At 37.8% G+C, this 19,714-nt stretch overlaps 1 protein-coding gene across 1 annotated transcript in view; it reads left to right on the top strand.

Moving 5' to 3' along the window:
• Positions 1 to 14,932, top strand: part of LOC104620002 (serine-protein kinase ATM-like) — a 32,300-nt gene extending 17,368 nt beyond the window's left edge. Inside the window, exons 14-27 of the mRNA XM_010286067.1 lie at positions 541 to 748; positions 1,697 to 1,810; positions 2,211 to 2,369; positions 3,535 to 3,673; positions 4,040 to 4,122; positions 5,402 to 5,542; positions 6,574 to 6,690; positions 8,094 to 8,243; positions 9,483 to 9,648; positions 11,870 to 11,956; positions 12,035 to 12,149; positions 13,750 to 13,813; positions 14,481 to 14,617; positions 14,752 to 14,932. Of these exons, the coding sequence (XP_010284369.1) occupies positions 541 to 748; positions 1,697 to 1,810; positions 2,211 to 2,369; positions 3,535 to 3,673; positions 4,040 to 4,122; positions 5,402 to 5,542; positions 6,574 to 6,690; positions 8,094 to 8,243; positions 9,483 to 9,648; positions 11,870 to 11,956; positions 12,035 to 12,149; positions 13,750 to 13,813; positions 14,481 to 14,617; positions 14,752 to 14,932 (1,861 nt within the window). The remainder of the gene's footprint in view (positions 1 to 540; positions 749 to 1,696; positions 1,811 to 2,210; positions 2,370 to 3,534; positions 3,674 to 4,039; positions 4,123 to 5,401; positions 5,543 to 6,573; positions 6,691 to 8,093; positions 8,244 to 9,482; positions 9,649 to 11,869; positions 11,957 to 12,034; positions 12,150 to 13,749; positions 13,814 to 14,480; positions 14,618 to 14,751) is intronic.
• The last annotated feature ends 4,782 nt before the right edge of the window (positions 14,933 to 19,714 follow it).

Genomic DNA, 19,714 nt, shown 5'->3' with positions numbered 1-19,714 from the left:
AGAGGTGTAACAACAGTTAAACAGTGTGGATGATCATGGCTCCGAGTTCACATTTTATTCCCTGGATCTGCTTAGTTTATTTGATAGAGAAAACGTTATAGAGTAAAAAAAAAATGTTTGGTATCTTTCTCCATCACATGTTTGTTGACAGTGTAGAATTCATCTTAATACAGAACTCTTGAAGATTTAGTAAGAGCAATTGAAAGTGAGCAGAAAAATTTGAACATCAGCTATTAGAAACTAAAGTCCTTATACAGTGATCTGTGCTGGATACTCAAATTTACACCAGTATTGAGATTAAATCATTAAAAAAAAGAAAAAAGACACTGACCGAAAATTTACTTAGAGTGATGGGTCTGTGTGGACTTAACACCAAAGAAATAGCTCCCACAATTTGTTTTCTCAGTTGTTTAATTTACTCTGCTTGTACATACAAAACAAGTAAAAAATGTTAAATTAGTAAGCAAGAGAAATAGGGACAGCCTTGCTTGTAAGTTCATTAAAAGATAATTTGTTGTTCAAAAATGTCTGTTAACATAGATACACAGTGAAGGTTCAGCGAGAACTTGAACTGGATGAATGTGCCATACATGCCCTAACTGAGGATCGTAAACGTTTCTTGTGTAAAGCAGTGGAGAACTACATCAGCTGTTTACTAAGTGGAGAAGAACATGATATGTGGATCTTCCGACTTTGTTCCTTGTGGCTTGAAAATTCTGGAGTGGATAGAGTCAATGAAATGATGAAGGTATATGTCTGCTCTTGCTTTTCCTTATTACCCTTTGACATTAAATTATCCATCTTTCTTCTCCTTCTCTGTTTCTAGAAGATGAATTATAGTGCTGTGCGGTATGCTTTTCTATGTATCTCCTTAACTTTTCCTTCAAAACTCACTTTTTTCACTCGTTGCTCATCAATTATTTTTTCATCAGTGAGAGCTGTAATTCTCAATACATTTTAAATAACTTCATTTACTTCAGCATTTTCATTTGGCAAGTCTGTACAATTAAGCATAACTCATGCTCTTTCACTGTTGTCACCTGGTTCTTTACATACCTTGGGTACTAGCCGTCATCAACATCCTTTAGTACATTATTCTAGTTTGTATTGTATATACTTTTAGGTGAAAGGATGTGCTTTTAGATTGTCTCTGTAACACAGTAGCCAGAGACCAGTAAAGTTCTCATTTTTAGGCTGCTTCTATCATTTCTAGGACCGTGGAGGAAACCTGTTAATTCTTACCTGAATGATCTGTTTATAGCAGAGATCAGTATAATTTAATTCTTCGCTTTGTGTTACAATAAACTTTGAAAAATAGAAAGTGTTCCTTTATTCATATTTTTAACACACAATTGTTTCTTGTCTTAAGGTAGGTTTTTTTTTTTTTTTAATTAGGATTGTCTCTTGCCACAGAGAATCTAGATATGAATTCTGAAGCAATATATCTAAGCTCTGCTCTAATAGAATAGAAAATAGTAGTTTTCTTGTGAAGGATTTGTAGCATTCAGGAGACATGGACCAAGATGATGTTTGAACTCACTGGATTGCTGTTTGATCACACAGGAATGATTACTCTCAGTTTCAAAAAAAAAAAAAAAAAGCAAAACCAAAATTGCTAGCCCTTACCTGCTATTTTATGATTATAATTTTTTTTGTTGTTCAGTACAGCTTTCTAACTGAATTTTCTCTACTACAGAAAAACGCAGAGAAGATCCCTTCATACAAGTTTTTACCTCTGATGTACCAGTTAGCTGCTCGGATGGGAACCAAGATGATGGGTGGTTTAGGATTTCATGAAGTTCTGAATAATGTAATTTATGCTTCTCATATCTGGAGATATCTTGATTGGCTTAGTAGTGCATACTTCTAAACAATATGTATCTTCCTTTGTGCAGTTATAGCTAAATGAGTGATGTAGGTGATAAAGGTGTATGAAAAATGAGTGATGCAAAATCAGTGTAGTGGGGGAAGAGGGGGAGAGGATTGGGGACTTTTTTCCTTGCTTGCTACTTGATTGATTTTGTATAAGAATAGTCTTATACAGATATAGCAATATACTTTAAATGTGTTTTAGTTGTGGAAATACCATCTAAGTATTTTTATTTCTTAGTAGGAAACTTAGAAGTTCAAAAGAATTAATAATGTTAATTAAGTAATTTATTTCTTCCGTACAGTTTTCAAAAATGGGATCTTTTTGTTTTTCTTGACAGCTAATGTCTAGAATTTCACTGGATCATCCACATCATACTTTGTTTATAATACTAGCTTTGGCAAATGCTAACAAAGATGAACTCCTCGCAAAACCAGATGCAATAAGAAGAAATAAGTTAATTAAAAATGCACCAAAAGAAATCTCCCAGCTTGATGTGGTGACTACAAAGAATTCTATTCTATTAATCACATTCAGTCCTTTAATTTTGTTAAATGAAAAAAAAAATTATGTCAAGGAGTATTTTAGTGTAGCGCTCATCAGCTGACTTCTGTTAAGAAAGGAGGAAAAAAGTACTTTTAATAATAAAAAACCCTCCTATTGTGCATACATTGGTAATTATTATTGAAAGAAGTAATTATGGGGTTAAACAAAACATGGTTAACATTTCCTGCAACAGGTAGCCCCAATTATTGTGAAGAGTCTTGTGATAAATGTCCATGATGTGTGATTCTGTAAAAGGCATTTTAGGTGCAACAAAGACTTGAGTAGGTTTATTGTTAAAAGTACATACTGAATCAAGTATTTTTTTCTGCTTTGAGTGATAACATCTGTTCTAAGTATTTAGCCTTGTGCAGTGTATCTTTTGTTCCTTTATATGGCCTTTATATGTTAAAAACCATGGTGATGGGCAATACTCAACTGTGGCTTTATTTTAATGTTGTTGCTTAATTGTTGTTGGAACCTGTCTTTGGAATCATCTCATATCTAGATTAATGTCCCTTTTTTCCCCCCATCACTGTAGGCCTGGTGTGGTCGGTTGTCATTACCCTCTTACCCAGCACACTGATACAATTTTTCACCATATTTTTATGTGGCTTTTTTTGACCTTTCTTTCAGATTTGTAGTTCTTTTGTGGTCCTACCCTTAGAAGTAGGATTATGCTAAACTCAACTAAGTCTCTCAGAGTTAGGCACAGAAAGGACACATGGTCAGGTTTTTGCCTTTTGCATACAGGCTTTTTCTTCAGTTGAGATGAAATAATGGAAGCAGGAAAGTGGTGGAAGAACATCCAAAACTGCCTGTCCTTTTTTCTGAAGAATCTTTGCACGTTTTTTGCGCTTTGCCTGGACAGATTTGTTCTCCCTCCATCCCCAATAATATTTTACTCTACTCACTATCTCAGATTAGACAACACAGAACTGTTCTTCAAATTATTTCTGTTCATATCACAAAGGGCTGTCCATTACTGCAATTTTCTCTGTTTTCATAGGACGTAGCTCAATTGTACTTACTTGACTGCACGTTGTGATGCATCTTTAATCTTACAAGGTGTAGTTTGCAAGATCTGATATTTGTATTCTGTTGGTTTGGGGTTTTTTTAGGACAGAATGGAGGCTGCTAGCAATATAATCAATATCGTAAGAAAAAGGAGAGCTCATATGGTTAGAGACATTGAAGCACTTTGTGATGCTTACATCACATTAGCAAATGTAGATGCTACTCCATGGAAAACTCAAAGAAGTAAGTCTTGGAAAAATTATTTTTGTTTTTAATAGTGAAAATATATTTTATTTTCTTGGACTAAATAGTATATTTCTGAATATTGATATTTAGTTAAAGGAGATACTGTGCTAGCACTCTGTCCTATTTTTGACAAATGTAGAACTTAATCTGGGTTAAAAGTCAGTAATTACTTGCAATCTAAGGTTCAGACTTTCTGAGTATGAAACTCCAGAAAACTCCAGTTGTCCTGTGGTCATCTTCATCAGCTCAACAGAAGCATGCAGTGAGGTTTTGGCTCCCAAAAGCAATGTAAGCTGGTTTTTGTGACCTTTGATGTATGTTTATAGTTCTGAATTTAGAAATATAAATTTGTTTTAATTACAGAAGGAATAAGTATTCCAGCTGACCAGCCAATTATTAAACTGAAGAACTTGGAGGATGTTGTTGTTCCTACCATGGAAATTAAGGTGACTGAAGTTGAAATAAATATACACTATAATGTCCAATCTTAGCATCGACTTCAAATTTTTATAAGGGCAGTCAGGGCATATATCTTCATCAAATTCCCATGTTCTTTACAGGTCAGCCTGCCAGGGGTGCTTTCCTGTCAGATGGGAGATGCAGCATGAGACACTTTCCTTAGGCTTTGGAAGACCTTGACCCCAAGTCTTACATTTGCTGGATAGTGGCTTATTGTATGAAGATGGCTTTGTCACTGCCACTGCTACCACTGACTAGTCTTTCATTATCAAAGGGGGTGATAAACTACCTAAATCACAGAGAGGATCTTATTTTGTAGGTGCTAGCTCAGAGTTTCAGGGAGGCACTTAATGTCCAGAAAGTTGTGAGAATTAGTAGATATGCCTCTGTGGCTGTTCCTAAATGGCCAGCTTATGTTTTTAGTATTCAGTAATGGTGAATGATCCATTCCTATTTGCATAAGTGGTTGATTGCATGGGTGCATGGGCACTCATTCTTAGATGCCGCACGTTCTACCAAGGAAGCTTAACACTTGTAGGAGTGTAGAGTTGTTTTTTGGGCCGGCCACTTAAAATTTACGTGTTATGAAGCCAAACTTCCGTATGTTGAAGTGCCTCAGGCTGCGTCTATAAAGCTAAATAAAGCAAGCCAAGGGACACCAGAAGTTGCCACCCATGCTAAATAGCAATTTTTTGTAGGGCTCCTGTTGGCCCCAGGTGTAGTTCCTTTGCATGACTCTGTTGTCCTTTTCTATGTCTGTCTTCTTCTCCAGTAGAACCTATCTGAAATAGTTGGAAGTCAGTGATGTAAACAGCTGTATTTCCTTACAGCTGAGCAGGGCTGCTTTGTGGCATGGGGATATGGAGGATGGCTGAAGATACAGATCCTGTAGATTGCAACAGTTTTAGGATTGTAGATTGGGTCCATTTGTAGCCTAACGTAAGCCTAATCCCCCCCAGCTGTACGTGAACATTGGCTTGAGAGGATGCTACTTGGAACAAGCTGAAATTGTGTCAGACCTTTTTTACTGGAAGTTTGCAGCACCAGGCCCCTCTACCAATGAGGTCAACAAGGAGGAATCAAACTCTCTCATTTGCCTAGCATATTTTTGTAGCCTTTGTGGGTATTATCCTAGTAGATGATGGAATGCTCATATTAATATTTAGCATATGCTGCTAACAAGGTTTGCAAACAACTCCTTACCACTTTCTCTGAGAGAAACGGAGGTAATATTTATATTAATTTTAAAGTAATTTATAATTTCAGGTGGATCCCACAGGACAATATGAAAATTTGGTGACAATAAGGTCTTTTAAGCCAGAATTTCGATTAGCAGGAGGCCTGAATCTGCCTAAAATAATAGATTGTGTAGGATCAGATGGTAAAGAAAGAAGGCAGCTGGTTAAGGTAGGTTCTGTCAGTTGTAGTGACATCTCGGAGACTTGGCATGTTGGAAATTTTTTAAGTTCTCATGTCTTTTCTTATGTTACAGTTACTTCTGTACCATGAGCAGACTTTTCACAGTTCAGTGTCAGTTTTCTCAGTTCAAGAGTGCTTTAATAAAGGAAATTACAAAGTAATAATAAGTAATATAATAATACAATAATATAAATAATAACATAATTAATAATTATGTTAAATATTTTGATAATTATTTTTCAACAATGCATATAATATACTGTAGCTTACCTGACAACTACCAGACCTGCCACTTGTGTGGTCATGTCTCAACTAGTGACCTGGAGTGTACAGCAAATAAAAGCCATCAGCATTTTGTGTTAAATACCTCCTTTTTTTCTTTCTTCCCCACATAAAAAGAATTACAATTCAGAGACAATCACAAACACGCACACAGAAACACAAATTTCTCAAAAAACTTTATTTCTCTTTAAACTCGGTTGATTTCATTCTGTCTGTCTTTGAATGTGAACATTCAGCAGCTGCTGGGAGAATTCTGTTTTGCTGTTAAGTATGGGGTAGTTTTGAAAGTTTTGCAGAGTTTTGAAGTTTTTGCAGAAAGTTTTGCATGAATCGCTAGATCTGCATCCAGTAATCAGAACTGCAGTACCAATGGATGCGGCTTCAGCTGTGTGCTGGATTGCTAAGTATAGTGAATGAAACATGCAATTTTTAAAAGGATACCATAAGGCATGTAGGTTGATTGAAACCTTAGTCAAATAATATTTGTCAAAAAAAAAAAAAAAAAAGAAAAAGGTGATGATTTAAGTTGATGATGGCTCTGCTTAAGCAGCTGAGCACTATTAGAAAACCAAGTACAGAGAGAAAATGATTGTTAATTCCATTTTATTACCTGTGATTATTGTGGAAAAGTAATTTGTGTTTTCTGGAATTTTTTGAAATATTTTTTTAAAGCTGCTGAACAAAGAAGTTGGATGCTGAAAGTGTTCTTTAACTGCCTTTTTCTGTTTATGCTAAAGGGGCGTGATGACCTGAGACAAGATGCGGTCATGCAACAGGTTTTCCAGATGTGCAATACATTGCTCCAGCAAAACACTGAAACACGAAAGAGAAAATTAACAATCCGAAGATACAAGGTAACCCTGAACAGCTGCTGCAGCAGTGGAATAGATGCTACTGATAAAGCGTATTTCCCATTCTCCTTTTTTTTAACCCAAGACAATATAAAAGTATATTTATTTATGCGTTATTAAAATAGTCACTGCTCCTTAAGGTAGAGAATAAGCAATTATTACAATTTAATTACTCCAATTAGAACAATTATTACGATACAGTTTTTTCCGAATCATTAAAAAAATTTCTGAGGCCAAATATGTTTAAATAATCTTCAAAGCTTTCTTTATATGAACATATAATTGAAAAGAAATTTTCATGCACTGTCCTTGAATTGGAAGTTGCTAGTCATTAAACTTGAGCCTACGAGTTTGTTTATGAATTCTCTTGTGATATTCCTTAATTATTTAATAATTAATTTTAGTCGTGCAGTATTCCTTGCATTTGAATCCAGAAGTCCCATCTAGGGTCTGTTCATGCAGAATTTGAATTGCAGAACTGGTTTTCTTGGAATTGAGAATATGGGCATAAATTCTTATTGCGAATGCAGAAAATGTATTTGAACTTTCCCCTCTTCCTACCTTTTTATGTGCTTGGGGTTACAATAATAGCTATGAAGGCGACCTCTGAATAAGTACTAAAAGTTCTTACGTTTGACAAATGAGAAATGTGCACTCCAGAATCTCTAAAGAGCTTATCTGAATTGCTAGTGTAGTTTTAAGAAATCACAGGTGGAGTTAGAGTCACATTTTTTGAAAAATTTTCAATGAAGACTCAGGTTGTTATGTGTGTAAAAATTAATGAAAGGAGGGCAAAAGAGGATGGGAGTTGCATTATGAGATAAAGAGACTTTCATAAGAAAAGAAAATTGAAGGAAACGGGCAGTAGCTATTTCTCTGAGGACAGAAGATTGTTCATTCTGGCCAGTTCTGTCTCCTACAGCAGTTGAGGTAATTATTACAGCCAGTTAGTGAGAAACTGTTCCCTAGGGTGGGAAGCAGAAGACGACAAGCCTAATCTGTTCACACAGCTTCCATGTGTTTGTTCCAGATTTTACTTTTTATGTGCAGTTTGCACAATGCTTGTATTATCCCGTTCAGGCATAGCAAGCTGTTGGCAATTGCAGGTCACCCAGAAAACCGATGCAAACGTGCAAATTGTGTATAATCATTAAGTTGTACTGAGTACCTTGTGGAAGGTTCTCTGGGCTAGGAAGAAATTTGCAAGTATTTGATAAAAAAAACCTTGAATGTGTTTTATATATGTATATTTATGTGTATTTAGAACATACATTGTGCTCAGTTGTATGGTTTGGTCTTTTTTCTTTTTAAACAGACACAAAATACGCACCCATGCTCCGCAGCATGCGTGTTAGTAGTTGTGTGTGTATAACCCTCCCCCATGCAGCCGTGGTTTTGCTTTACAGGTGGTTCCCCTTTCCCAGAGAAGCGGTGTGCTTGAGTGGTGCTCGGGAACAACTCCCATCGGGGAATTTCTTGTGAATGTCGAAGAGGGAGCTCACAAGAGATACAGGCCAAAAGACTACACTAGTTACCAGTGTCAGAAAATAATGATGGTGAGTCAGAATAATTAAAGAAAAATATCTGGCTTACATTCTTTTACACAGAGACTTGGGGTTTTTTACGTATTTACAGAGAATTATATACTGTGCTTTTAGTATATAATAACGAATATGACCAGTGGCATGGAAGTAATAGTTCGTCAGACTAATCTGAATGTAGCCTGGTAAGAGTCTTTGCAAAATCAAAAATTGCTACATGAATGACTGTTGCAAGAAAGATTTGAATACAGCTGAATCTCCAAGAAGTCTGTGAACTCTTCTAGAATATAAATGTATTGGAATTAAAATAATCATTACAGAGACCCAACAGAACCAGATATATATTATCTTACGGATTTAATTGATATTTGTCATATTTCTCATTGCATTGAAAAATCATTTTATTTTCATGAATAAACCAAATTCTAAATACTAGTCCTTGAAAGTAAAAATATGGGTTTGGAATGCAGCTGAGATTAATGTAATGTCTTAATTGCCATTAGACAGTGTGAAGGGTCTGGCTTCTCCACCATGACAGCCATGTACCCTCTGTCCTCCGACAGCGAGCCAGTTCAGGGAGCTAAGCCAAAAGAAAACTGACCTTATGTAAACTGGCAGAAAAATACCTGGTTCAGTAGATACAAGTAGGGGAAGGTTCTTTTTTCTGATGGTAGGTAGAGCTGCTAGATGGATTCAGCTGGTTTAGTTTAGTTCCACAAACCACCTCACCATACATTTTGAAAATTGCAAATTTTACTTTATATCACCATGATGGTGCAAGAAATTATTTTCTTTTTAAATCTGTATAGGACTAACAGGATGAAAATACATTTAAGCTTGGCTTTGTGCAGCTTTTGCATGTGAATGAGTGAGAATGACTTTCTCACAGTGACATGAGCCTTCAGATAAGCAAAGGTAGTAGAACAGAGTGCAAGGGGAAGTATCTCCCAGCAAGATGCATTTACCTGTACATGCATATAAAAAGATACACTTGCTGTGCCAAAGAAATGGGACTGTGTGTTTTACATGTAGCCCATGACTTGTGTATGAAAATATAATTGTTTAGTAAAACCGATAGATAGGTACATTAATGATTGCTGACATTAATTCATGGCTCAGAGAGAGAAAGGAGCGAGAACAGCATTTGATGGAGGGGAGGGGGCTAGAAAGCAGGTATGTATTTCGTTCAAGGGAAGAGGTAATTTCCTTTCAAAGCAGTCAGTCATGGGGAAAACATCTCTTATTTGTTGAAAGGATGCACAAAAGAAACACTCTGAAGAGAAATATAACATCTTCATGAAAGTCTGCGAGAACTTTCAGCCTGTGTTTCGTTATTTCTGCATGGAAAAGTTCCTGGATCCAGCTGTGTGGTTTGAAAAACGATTGGCGTACACTCGCAGTGTGGCTACATCTTCTATAGGTATTATATTAGATTATTAACATTGAGGTTTTAGATTATGTAAACAAAGAATTTATACGGTTTCAGAGGTAACGGCTATTCTGCTTTTGTCACATGTCAGAAAAGGGTGAGTAGGGGGCAAAAAATGACGACAAGAACACTAGCATTATTTTTGTAATTAAGATTTCTGGGTCATTCCTCCTGCACACTGCTTTCTGCAGTAGAAAGACAGAATGAAATTCTGTGTTTCTGTGTTTTATATAGGGGTTTGTATTTTTAGGTTCTGGTAGGTTTTTTTAAAGTTTCTACCTGAGTAATTCTGTTGGTTTGATTTAACATTTATTCATTTCTTCTGTAGCCTCAAATGTTTTAACTGAGTTGAAAAGCTTAATCTTTTACTTTCTTTGTACTAGCATCACTAGCCATGGCTGAAAACTTTGGGGTTTTTTTTAAGTTTTGGCATTTTTTTCCTTTGATTTTTCTGTCTTAATAAGGAAATAAATGTACTTGGATTATTGATTTCCTTTGGATGACTCAGTTCTGTATTGAGTCTCTGGAAGACATTTGATGGTAGATTGTATACATTGCGGTAGATTCTATTTTAAATGTTAGCATGTTGCTTATATACCCCCCTTTTTTGCTGAAAAAAAAATTTAAGTAAATCTACAGCTTAGCAGAATTCAGATGAAAGATTTTTGTAGGAATGATAGAATCTTTGGGTTGGAAGCGACCTTCAAAGGTCATCTAGTCCAGCCCCCCTGCAGTGAGCAGGTACATCTTCAACTAGAGCAAGTCTCCCCAGAGCCCCGTCCAACCTGACCTGGAATGTTGCCAGGGATGGGGCATCTACCACCTCTCTGGGCAACCTGTACCAGTGGTTCACCACCCTCACTGGGAAAAATTTCTTCCTTATATCTAGTCTGAATCTGCCCTCTTTCAGTTTAAAACCATTACCCCTCGTCCTGTCGCTACAGGCCCTGCTAAAAAGTCTGTCCCCATCTTTCTTAGCAGCCCCCTTTCAGTACTGGAAGGCTGCAATAAGGTCTCCCCAGAGCCTTCTCTTCTCCAGGCTGAACAACCCTCACTCTCTCAGTCTTTCTTTATATGAGAGGCGTTCCATTCCTCTGATCATTTTGGTGGCCCTCCTCTGGACCATTTGGGACAGAGGACTGCAGGTGGAGTCTCATCAGAGTGGAGTAGAGGGGCAGAATCACTTCCCTCGACCTGCTGGCCACACTGCTTTGGATGCAGCCCAGAAGACGGTTGGCCTTCTGGGCTGTGCATGCACATTGCCGGCTCATGTCCAATTTTTCATCCACAGGGCTGCTCTCAACCCCTTCATCCCCCAGCTTGTATTGATACTGAGGGTTGCCCCGACGCATGTGCAGGACCCTGCCCTTGGCCTTGTTGAACCTCATGAGGTTCACAAAGGCCCATTCCTCAAGCTTGTCCAGGTCTCCCTGGACGGCATCCCATCCCTCAGGCGTGTCAACCACACCACTCAGCTTGGTGTCATCTGCAAACTTGCTGAGGATGCACTCAGTCCCACTGCCTATGTCACTGATGACATAGGAAACGCTACTGCTATCCATGTCCATCAGCTAATAGAAAAACAGTAACAGGCAGCAAGGGAGATTTAACGTGGAGGGTTTCTACTTTTAAAGACAATAAAGCACTCAAATAGGCTTACCTGAAAGATCTTGTAATTTGTGTCACTAAAGGGTTTTAAAACTGACTTAGACAAGAATCACTCAGGAACTATTTACGTATAGTTAGTTGAGCTGCCCCAACTGAATTATGGACTGAATTATGTCCAGTCCTGTTTTCTGGATGATATGATACTGTGAGTTAAAAGGTTTTCTTAAAAATAGTAATAATAACAAACCCTAATTTTATTGTACATTTCCTTTTTTTTTTTTTTTTTTTTTTTTTTGGAAAGCTGTGAAATTGTTGGGTTAACCTATCTACAGAGAGAAACGGGCAAGAAGTCTGTGGAGTAGATAAAACAATACACATCTGTATGAGAAGAACCTTTTTGCAATTGCATTTAGTTAACCTTTTCTTTTTGGATTTGTGGAATGGCATTTGCTCTTTACTGGAGTAATGTGTATACATGGGGGAAGAAATAGTCTCGCTTTTGTTCGCATGTGTTACGCTGATTCTAATAACCTGCTGTTTGTTAAATTTTCCCTGGTTTTTATGGCTTGTAAATGTGGTTTCAGCACCTACCTTTTTCTTTTAGTTGGCTACATTCTTGGACTTGGAGACAGACATGTTCAGAATATCTTGATAGATGAACAAACGGCAGAACTGGTGCATATAGATCTGGGTAAGTGGGACGGGTAAGAGAACCTTAATTTTTCTTTCCTTTAACATTTTTAAAAACATTTATTATCCTTTCATTTAGGGGTTGCTTTTGAGCAAGGTAAAATCCTTCCCACACCAGAGACTGTTCCATTTAGATTAACCAGGGACATTGTGGACGGAATGGGTATTACTGGCGTGGAAGGAGTGTTCAGAAGGTAAGTGCCCCTATATTGCATAGGGGTAAGGAGGCAGCAGAGCACTTTCAGCATCATGATTGTTACATGTTAAATAGTTTTGATGCTTGAGAGGAGACTCAGATCTTTCTGCTGGTAATGCCCAAACCTAAATGCTGTCCTCTAACTCATGTGCTCTTATTTATATAATCAATTACAAGTTCATTATTGTTGCTCAGTTTTTCATATTCTTCACTAACTAATGGGCTATTGTCACCCTCTGGTGGAATTCAGGGATGGTTCAGTGCTTCCAAAGGCTCCCCAGCTAAATTGTACCCCTTGATTTAAACTGCTGGATTTTTTTCATTCAGAACTATGTATTTCTTTCATAGCTATACTATATATTTGGAGCTATTAAGTTTCTTTGAACCATTTTTTTTCTCTCTGTTATTTCTGCTCAATTTTATGTAAGTAATTTGCAGTCCTTTTCCTCTTTTGGATCATGTATTTGATAGCACTTTGCAAGTGCAAAATATAAATCCCACAGATCTGAGCTGTAAAGCAGAAGAATTCCAGAAGGGCTGAGTTTCTGTCAGCCTCCATCCTATCTCCTGTGAATGAGCCAAGAGAGCCCGACAAAGCAGGACGTTTCACTTAAGACTTTAATGACGTTCATGAAGATAGTAGTTGCAAACCCCATATGTCATGTCTTTAAAAAAGTACATAGTGTAAGTGCTGTCTTTGTAAGGTAGCAATTAATGTTTATAAGTCATTCCTAATATACCTTTGTCCTGCGAAGGAACAGTCACTGCCACTTCTAAACATGATGCTGTCAAATTCAAAGTTTCATGTTACTTCTGAAACTTTTGTCCCATGATACAGAAAAACATGAACTGTTTGGCTCCAGCTGAAGTAAATACGGTATAAAAGGTACTGGTGCAGATGCTGTTTCTGCCTCAGCCACACTGACTTGTAATGAACAGTATAAATGTAAGTGTATAAACAAGTCATCTCAGGATTGGGTGTGAACATCGTTAACTTTGTTGTGTGTGTTCTCATCCTGAAGTAGGCAGGAGGCCTAATCCCTCTTTCACTGGAGTACCTGTCCCATAAGGAGAGTTTCGTATTCCTTCCACAGCTTAGTTTGCTTGGGAGTGAATGTAGGTAACCACTTCTGTACCTAAACTCACTGGAGAGATTTCAGAAATAGCTTAATGTCTGGCTACTGGATCTGCTCATGTCGTATAAAGGAACGCTACCAAGATTCTCCAACGTGTTGCAGAGCACCTCTCGCGCACACGTTTCCATCCAGCCAAGCAATTCTGCCATCGTGGCATTCCTCAGCGATCAGTCTTAACTCAGTGGCTAATTCTGCATACAGAAACGTTTCAGACAGTGAACCAGGTAATCTCTTTCGCACAGGGAATATAATCAGTGAACTGTGCAGTCTCCTTCTGGTCTTTCTAAATGTCTCTGTTGTTGTTTGTTTGTTTGTTTTCCTAAAATGGAAATATACCAGAGAGGTTACTCATATGTTAAAAATTAGCCTTTAAGAAGGGTACCAATATCCATTATTTAAATTATGAAAATACCATTGCATTTTACCAAAAAGAATCTAAAAATACAGTAAAATATTTTCTAGATGCTGTGAGAAAACAATGGCTGTTATGAGAAATTCTCAAGAAGCTTTGCTGACTATTGTAGAGGTAAGCATTTTTTCATTCTTTCTGGTAGTAACCTGCCAGAACTTCTTCAGTTTCTTGTCCTTGTTTTCATATGCATTACTATAACAAATATTCATGTAGGGGGTTTTTTTGTTGAATTTGAATGTAGTAGTGTTGGCCAGATTTGCTAATTCATGTAATCTTCAATAAAATTATGACCAGTTTGCATTTTCTATGGGAACTATTTGTTTCAGGCATATGCAGTTTTTTCTCTTCAGTATCTAAACACTTTTAGCCATAGTGCAACATTCCTAGCATGAGTAGTGCCGATTGAATGAAATCCTCTTTGTATAAGTGACAAAGAAGAGAATTAAAGTAATTTTTTAAAGCACTTTAAAGTGTGTTTTGAAAAATGTGCTTTAAAAAATAATGATGATATTTAGTGCCTAGAAGAATATTAATAAAATGACCTCTTCATTGCTGAGATGGAACAATGCAAATACCTGCCAGTGATCAGATGCCATTTTATTGCTGGATTGTCAACTAAGCAATTCAGCACAATTCTGTTGGATTTAAAAAAAAAAACAAAATCCAAACCGCCTAATATTGTGGTAGGTGTGAGCATTACCAACTGTTTCTCTTCCTGCTAGGGCACTGAACTAGCTGTAATTAACAGTTTAAATTAAATAGGTATTTATTGACTGCGCAGGTGCTGCTCTATGACCCTCTTTTTGACTGGACCATGAACCCCTTGAAAGCTTTGTATTTGCAGCAGCGGCCGGAGGATGAGGCTGACATGAGCTCTACACTCAATACTGATCCACAAGAATGTAAAAGAAAAGCCAGGTGCAAGATTTTTTTCTCAGCCTTTGCCTACTGCTCTGTTGCCTTGCTTTATGGTTTTCTTACTGAATGTTCCTCGTGCTGTTCAGGAGCCATATCTAGTGTAGCTGTTGTTCTGTTTTTCATCCTGCCAGCAGTGACGACCAGAGTTTTAACAAAGTGGCTGAGCGTGTCCTGATGAGGCTTCAGGAGAAGCTGAAAGGCGTTGAGGAGGGAACAGTGCTCAGTGTGGGAGGGCAGGTGAACCTCCTCATACAGCAGGCCATGGACCCTAAAAATCTGAGCCGACTCTTTCCTGGGTGGAGACCGTGGGTGTGACTTGGAAGGATCCAGCACGTTTTGAGAAGAAACCTATTTCTATGCAGCAAGTGTCTTAACATTTCACATCGGTATTTCACAATTAAAACTTAGATCAGGAGCAACTGTGAAGGCTTATATGTATTAGTATTTGGTGGTTGTCTTGGGGTTTTTTTTTTTCAATAACCTGTTACCAAGAAAACATTTCTTTGTCCACTTATGTTCACCATACAGTATAAAACACCAACCAGTGCTCCGATGTTCCTTGTCACCTGCAAGGACTTCGCTTGGGCATACTGGATGTGTTGTATTCTTAAAGCCTGAGATTCATCATTTTTGTGTATATGTTAAATAGCTGGGGTCTTGTATATAATAATTCTGTATGGTAACATGACTGCATAGAATGGATGATCTAAAAACCAGGAGTCATGAAATAACTAGCTAAAGTGTATTTCAAAAGGGGCGTTATACTGTAAAGATAATGCTACAGTGAATGTAAAAGAAAACCAGAGAACCTCATGTTTAATGAACTGAAGGTTCTTGGGGTTGTTTTTTGGGGTTGTTTTTTTTTTTTAGCTTAGTTAAATGGACACTTCTTTATATAGATATGGACTTTGAGCCAAGTATAATACAGCTGCTTTTTTTCCTGTTGTAAATGAAATTATGTTGGTACTTTATTTTTATAACATTACTTTAATAGTATAAAACAATAAAAAATATTTAGCTTTTGTAGCTCAGACTTCCTTGATGAAATAGACTGATTAGGCAATGAAGCTTAGCATACCGGATACGCGTCTAAAGCAAACAGTCATTCTGTATCTGGAATAAACTCACTATACTCAAATACCAGTCTCACTGGTATGTTTAATAAATCTTCCCAAATCATCTTTGTATTTAAAAATATGAATAAAATTTGGCATACTCTCACATTATCTTAGTTTACACTTTATGCATTTTTACAGCATACAACTGAAGAATTTCTGTTCTAATGAGCATTTCACTGATTTTTGTTTGTACAGTGTTCCTACAATTTTTATACTATATCTTTGTTTTATAAGTTAGTGTCAATGTAGCAAGATGAGTCTTTCATGTTATGTCTTCCTGAAGCTGACATAAATTTCTGTTGATCCTTGGAACCAAACGTGCATCCTGGCTTTTTTGTGGGGAAGAACTCTCACCCCAGGGATACAGTAATTTGTTCTCTGAAAATGAAACTTACCTGACAGAGCACCCACTCTGCATGGGGAATTTTAAATGACACTTAGGAAAGGGAGAAAAGTCCTACCAAGCAATTACAGAATGGCAGGTAGGAAAGGACTAAACAAAAAGCACTTAAAGAATTTTTATTTTTAAGCACAGACTTAAAAAATTCTGGTAATATTTCTGGAAAATTTTCTCATGCTTCTTATAGAGGAGTTTCTTCAGGTATTTTTTTGGCTATTTAATACTAGAAATCCAGCTATCATATAAATTAATATTGCATAAAAGCACTTGGCAGATCCTGTCCTTCCATCATGAGTTACTGATGCTCTACTTGAAAAGGAATATTGTCATCACACTGGGCTGCAATTTAGGTTTTTTTACTCACAGCAAACAGTGAAACATGAATATTAATACGATTGTGTCAGGAAAGTCTAATTTTAGAGGAAATAATTTAATTATTCCTCTGCAATGCTGTTAACTTGGTGTTTCATGCCTAGGTTTTGAATATCTATACATTTTCATCATTCAAGCTGAATGAAACACCAATAAAAATGCACATAAATATTGTAAATGTCACTGAAACCTGCTTACGCTATTTGTAAGCTCCTGTAGCAGTGAAACAGCAGTTAGCTGACAAAGATGTGAAAACAGTTTGAATTATTAACAAACCTTAGAGTCTCCAAAACATTGTCAAAATCAGTGTGACACAATCCTGTTACTGTGAGATCTGAGTTCAACTGACCTAACATTCTTGAGATAATTGTCATCCGTTCAATGCCTCATTTAGCTAAATAGTAACCATCAAAGACTGTGCTTTCTTTTTGTTCCAGTAATGCCTTAATTTTTAAAAAGAAAATTAGAAAGTGGTTTGCAAAAATCTATCATCTATAGCTACACACTTTCCTTGTATAAGAATAGAAAAATAAAACCTGGACGGAAATGCTTGATTCTGAACAAGGGTTTTGTCACAAATGCTACTATTGATGGTAAGGTGGATTGGTGCTTGAGAGCCTCAAGTACCTCTACTATATTAGTAAGCTAGAAATATGTGAGACAAGTCAAGTTGCCTCTTTAGCATTAATTATTTTCTTGGAATGCATTTTCGTACTTTTAAACATTTACATTTAGAAAAGATAATTTCTAAGAAAAATGAGCCTGTGATCTAGCATGAAGGGGGAGAGTTTTTAAACAGCAACATATTTATTTGAAATGAGCTTTTCCTGGTGAAACATCTGTTGGAGAATGCTGGAGTATAAACTGTAAAAAAGTTACATGTTAGCAGGTAAACTGATATGAATTATACACCTTGACTGAACTTTTCCATCAGCAAGGAACTCTGTCCCATGAATAGGAATCAGATTAAACTGGCCACCTGGTGAGGTACATCCAATTGAAATAAAACAAGGATGTCAGTCTTCATCAGTGCAGATTTGAAAACTTCTATTGCTCTTACAGGTAAAACCACCCAAAAATAATTTTCTCAGTAACTATGAATTAATTAGGTCACTATTCTATGTTACTATGAAACTCCTGAGTTTATAAAACTACTATTAAATATTTTTGAATGCACTAAACTATTAGGCTTCATATTTCCAGGGGATAATGCACTCATTATACATTGTTACTAATTGTACTCCTCATGACTATTGTTATTGCATACCTGCACAAAGTTGTGATACTTCAATGACAAAGCGTCAATAAAGACACCTTTGTAAACAGGCAATTCCAAAATCTGCCTGGGGAATTTGGTTGTGTGACTGGTAAGTGATGACACTGTATATTTCTATTACTGCTTTCACCCCTGTGAATTTAAAGCTGAAGTAAGGCAGTAGTGTTGTCTTGTGGAACCTGCGACAGCTCTTGGGAAGAGATGACCTAATGCTAGCACTTAATGACGACACTTAAATATTAGCATTAAGTAGAATTGTTCATTTCAGCAGGTAGTTTGAAGAGTGAAACCACAGTGAGAAGGCTGGGAATTGGGCAAGGGAGGGCTTAGGTTCTCTTCCCCCCACATTTCAAAGTCTTACCTGTATTCCTGATGATACAAGAAGACTAATGGGTTGCTCACATAACGCATGTTCCCATCATCTGTCCTGCACATTAACCCTCTAAGTACACCTACACTGTCAGAGCTGTGTAGTGAATAATGTCAGTAATGTCTCTAAGCGCACACAGAGCTCCGGCTCTGCCCAATCCCTCATTCTTTCCTCACTACTGTATTTATGTCCACAAAAAATTTGGTGCAAAGTGACCACTCCCTTGCCTGCTCTGGGGAGTTCCCGCTGCAGCAGGCCCTCTCCTCTCTCCACACCTGTTTTGCCAAACAACATACAACAGATGTGAGCTTACTCGGTGTCCTGGTTTCAGCCAGAGTAGAGTTAATTTTCTTCACAGAAGCTAGTGTGAAGCTGTGTTGTGGATCTGGGATGAGAAAATGTTGATAACCTGCTGATGTTTTGAGTTGTTGCTGAGCAGTCAAGGACAGTCCAGCTTCTTGTGCTGCCCTGCCAGCAAGAAGGCTGGGGATGCACAGGAAGCTGGGAGGGGACCCAGCCAGGACAGCTGACCCAGGCTGGCCAAAGAGATATTCCATACTATATGATGTCATGCTCAGTATATAAAGCTGGGATGGAGGAAGGGGTGGAGGGATGTTTGTAGTGATGGCATCTGTCTTCCCAAGAAATCATTACGCATGATGGAGCCCTGCTTCCCTGGAGATGGCCGAACCCCTGCCTGCCCATGGGAGTGGTGAATTAATTCCTTGTCTTGCTTTGTTTGTGTGCGCGGCTTTTGCTTTACCTATTAAATTGTCTATCTCAACCCATGAGTTTCCTCACTTTTACTCTTTCAATTCTCTCCCCCATCCCACCGTGGGGGAGTGAGTGAGCAGCTGCGTGGTGCTTAGTTGCTGGCTGGCGCTAAACCATGACACTCGGTTGCCTCAGTTGCTGTATACCGCCTATGGATGCAAAGCGAAAGGATTATGAGAAAATGCAGCTACCTATAGAAGATCCCCTTTTTGAAGGAACTTCTTTTCTTGGATTGAGTTGCGAAGCAGTCCTTCACTCTCTTAAAAATTCCTCGGCCACGTTGCACCGAGTCTTGCCTGCAGCTTCTAGGATGAAGCAGTGTTACATCACGGATGCTCAGTGGTGACCAACTGCTTCTAGAAGATCGTCTGTTCACTAGCAGCATTTGACCAAGCACTATTTTTCCTCACAGACACGGGTTTTTTCTGTGTTTAAAGTGGAACTGAAATGGTGCTGGGTGTACTCCTCATATGCTCACACATCAAGAATGGGAGAACGGGAGAAGGAAGGGGTCGGGGGAGAGAAGGAGAGGAGACTGCCTGCTTTCCTACCTACTGCAAAATAAAGTTTTCAAGTCTCCAACCAGAGGGCATATGCTGTTTGACTGTGCCTCTGGGTTATAACTAGCATCCTTAATGCTAGTTATTGCTAAGTCACCCTGCTGTCCCAGAGTACTGTTCTGCAAGTGCAGGAAAATCTGGCCACGGAGAACACATACGTGACTTGCAGGAATTTTTTAGTATCTTGATCTATTCACTCAAAGCCGCTGTTTTGCACCCACACATGC

Source organism: Phaethon lepturus, unplaced genomic scaffold (genome assembly GCF_000687285.1).
Source record: "Phaethon lepturus isolate BGI_N335 unplaced genomic scaffold, ASM68728v1 scaffold33984, whole genome shotgun sequence".
NCBI lineage: Eukaryota > Metazoa > Chordata > Aves > Phaethontiformes > Phaethontidae > Phaethon > Phaethon lepturus.
This window is presented reverse-complemented; position numbering and strand designations above follow the sequence as displayed.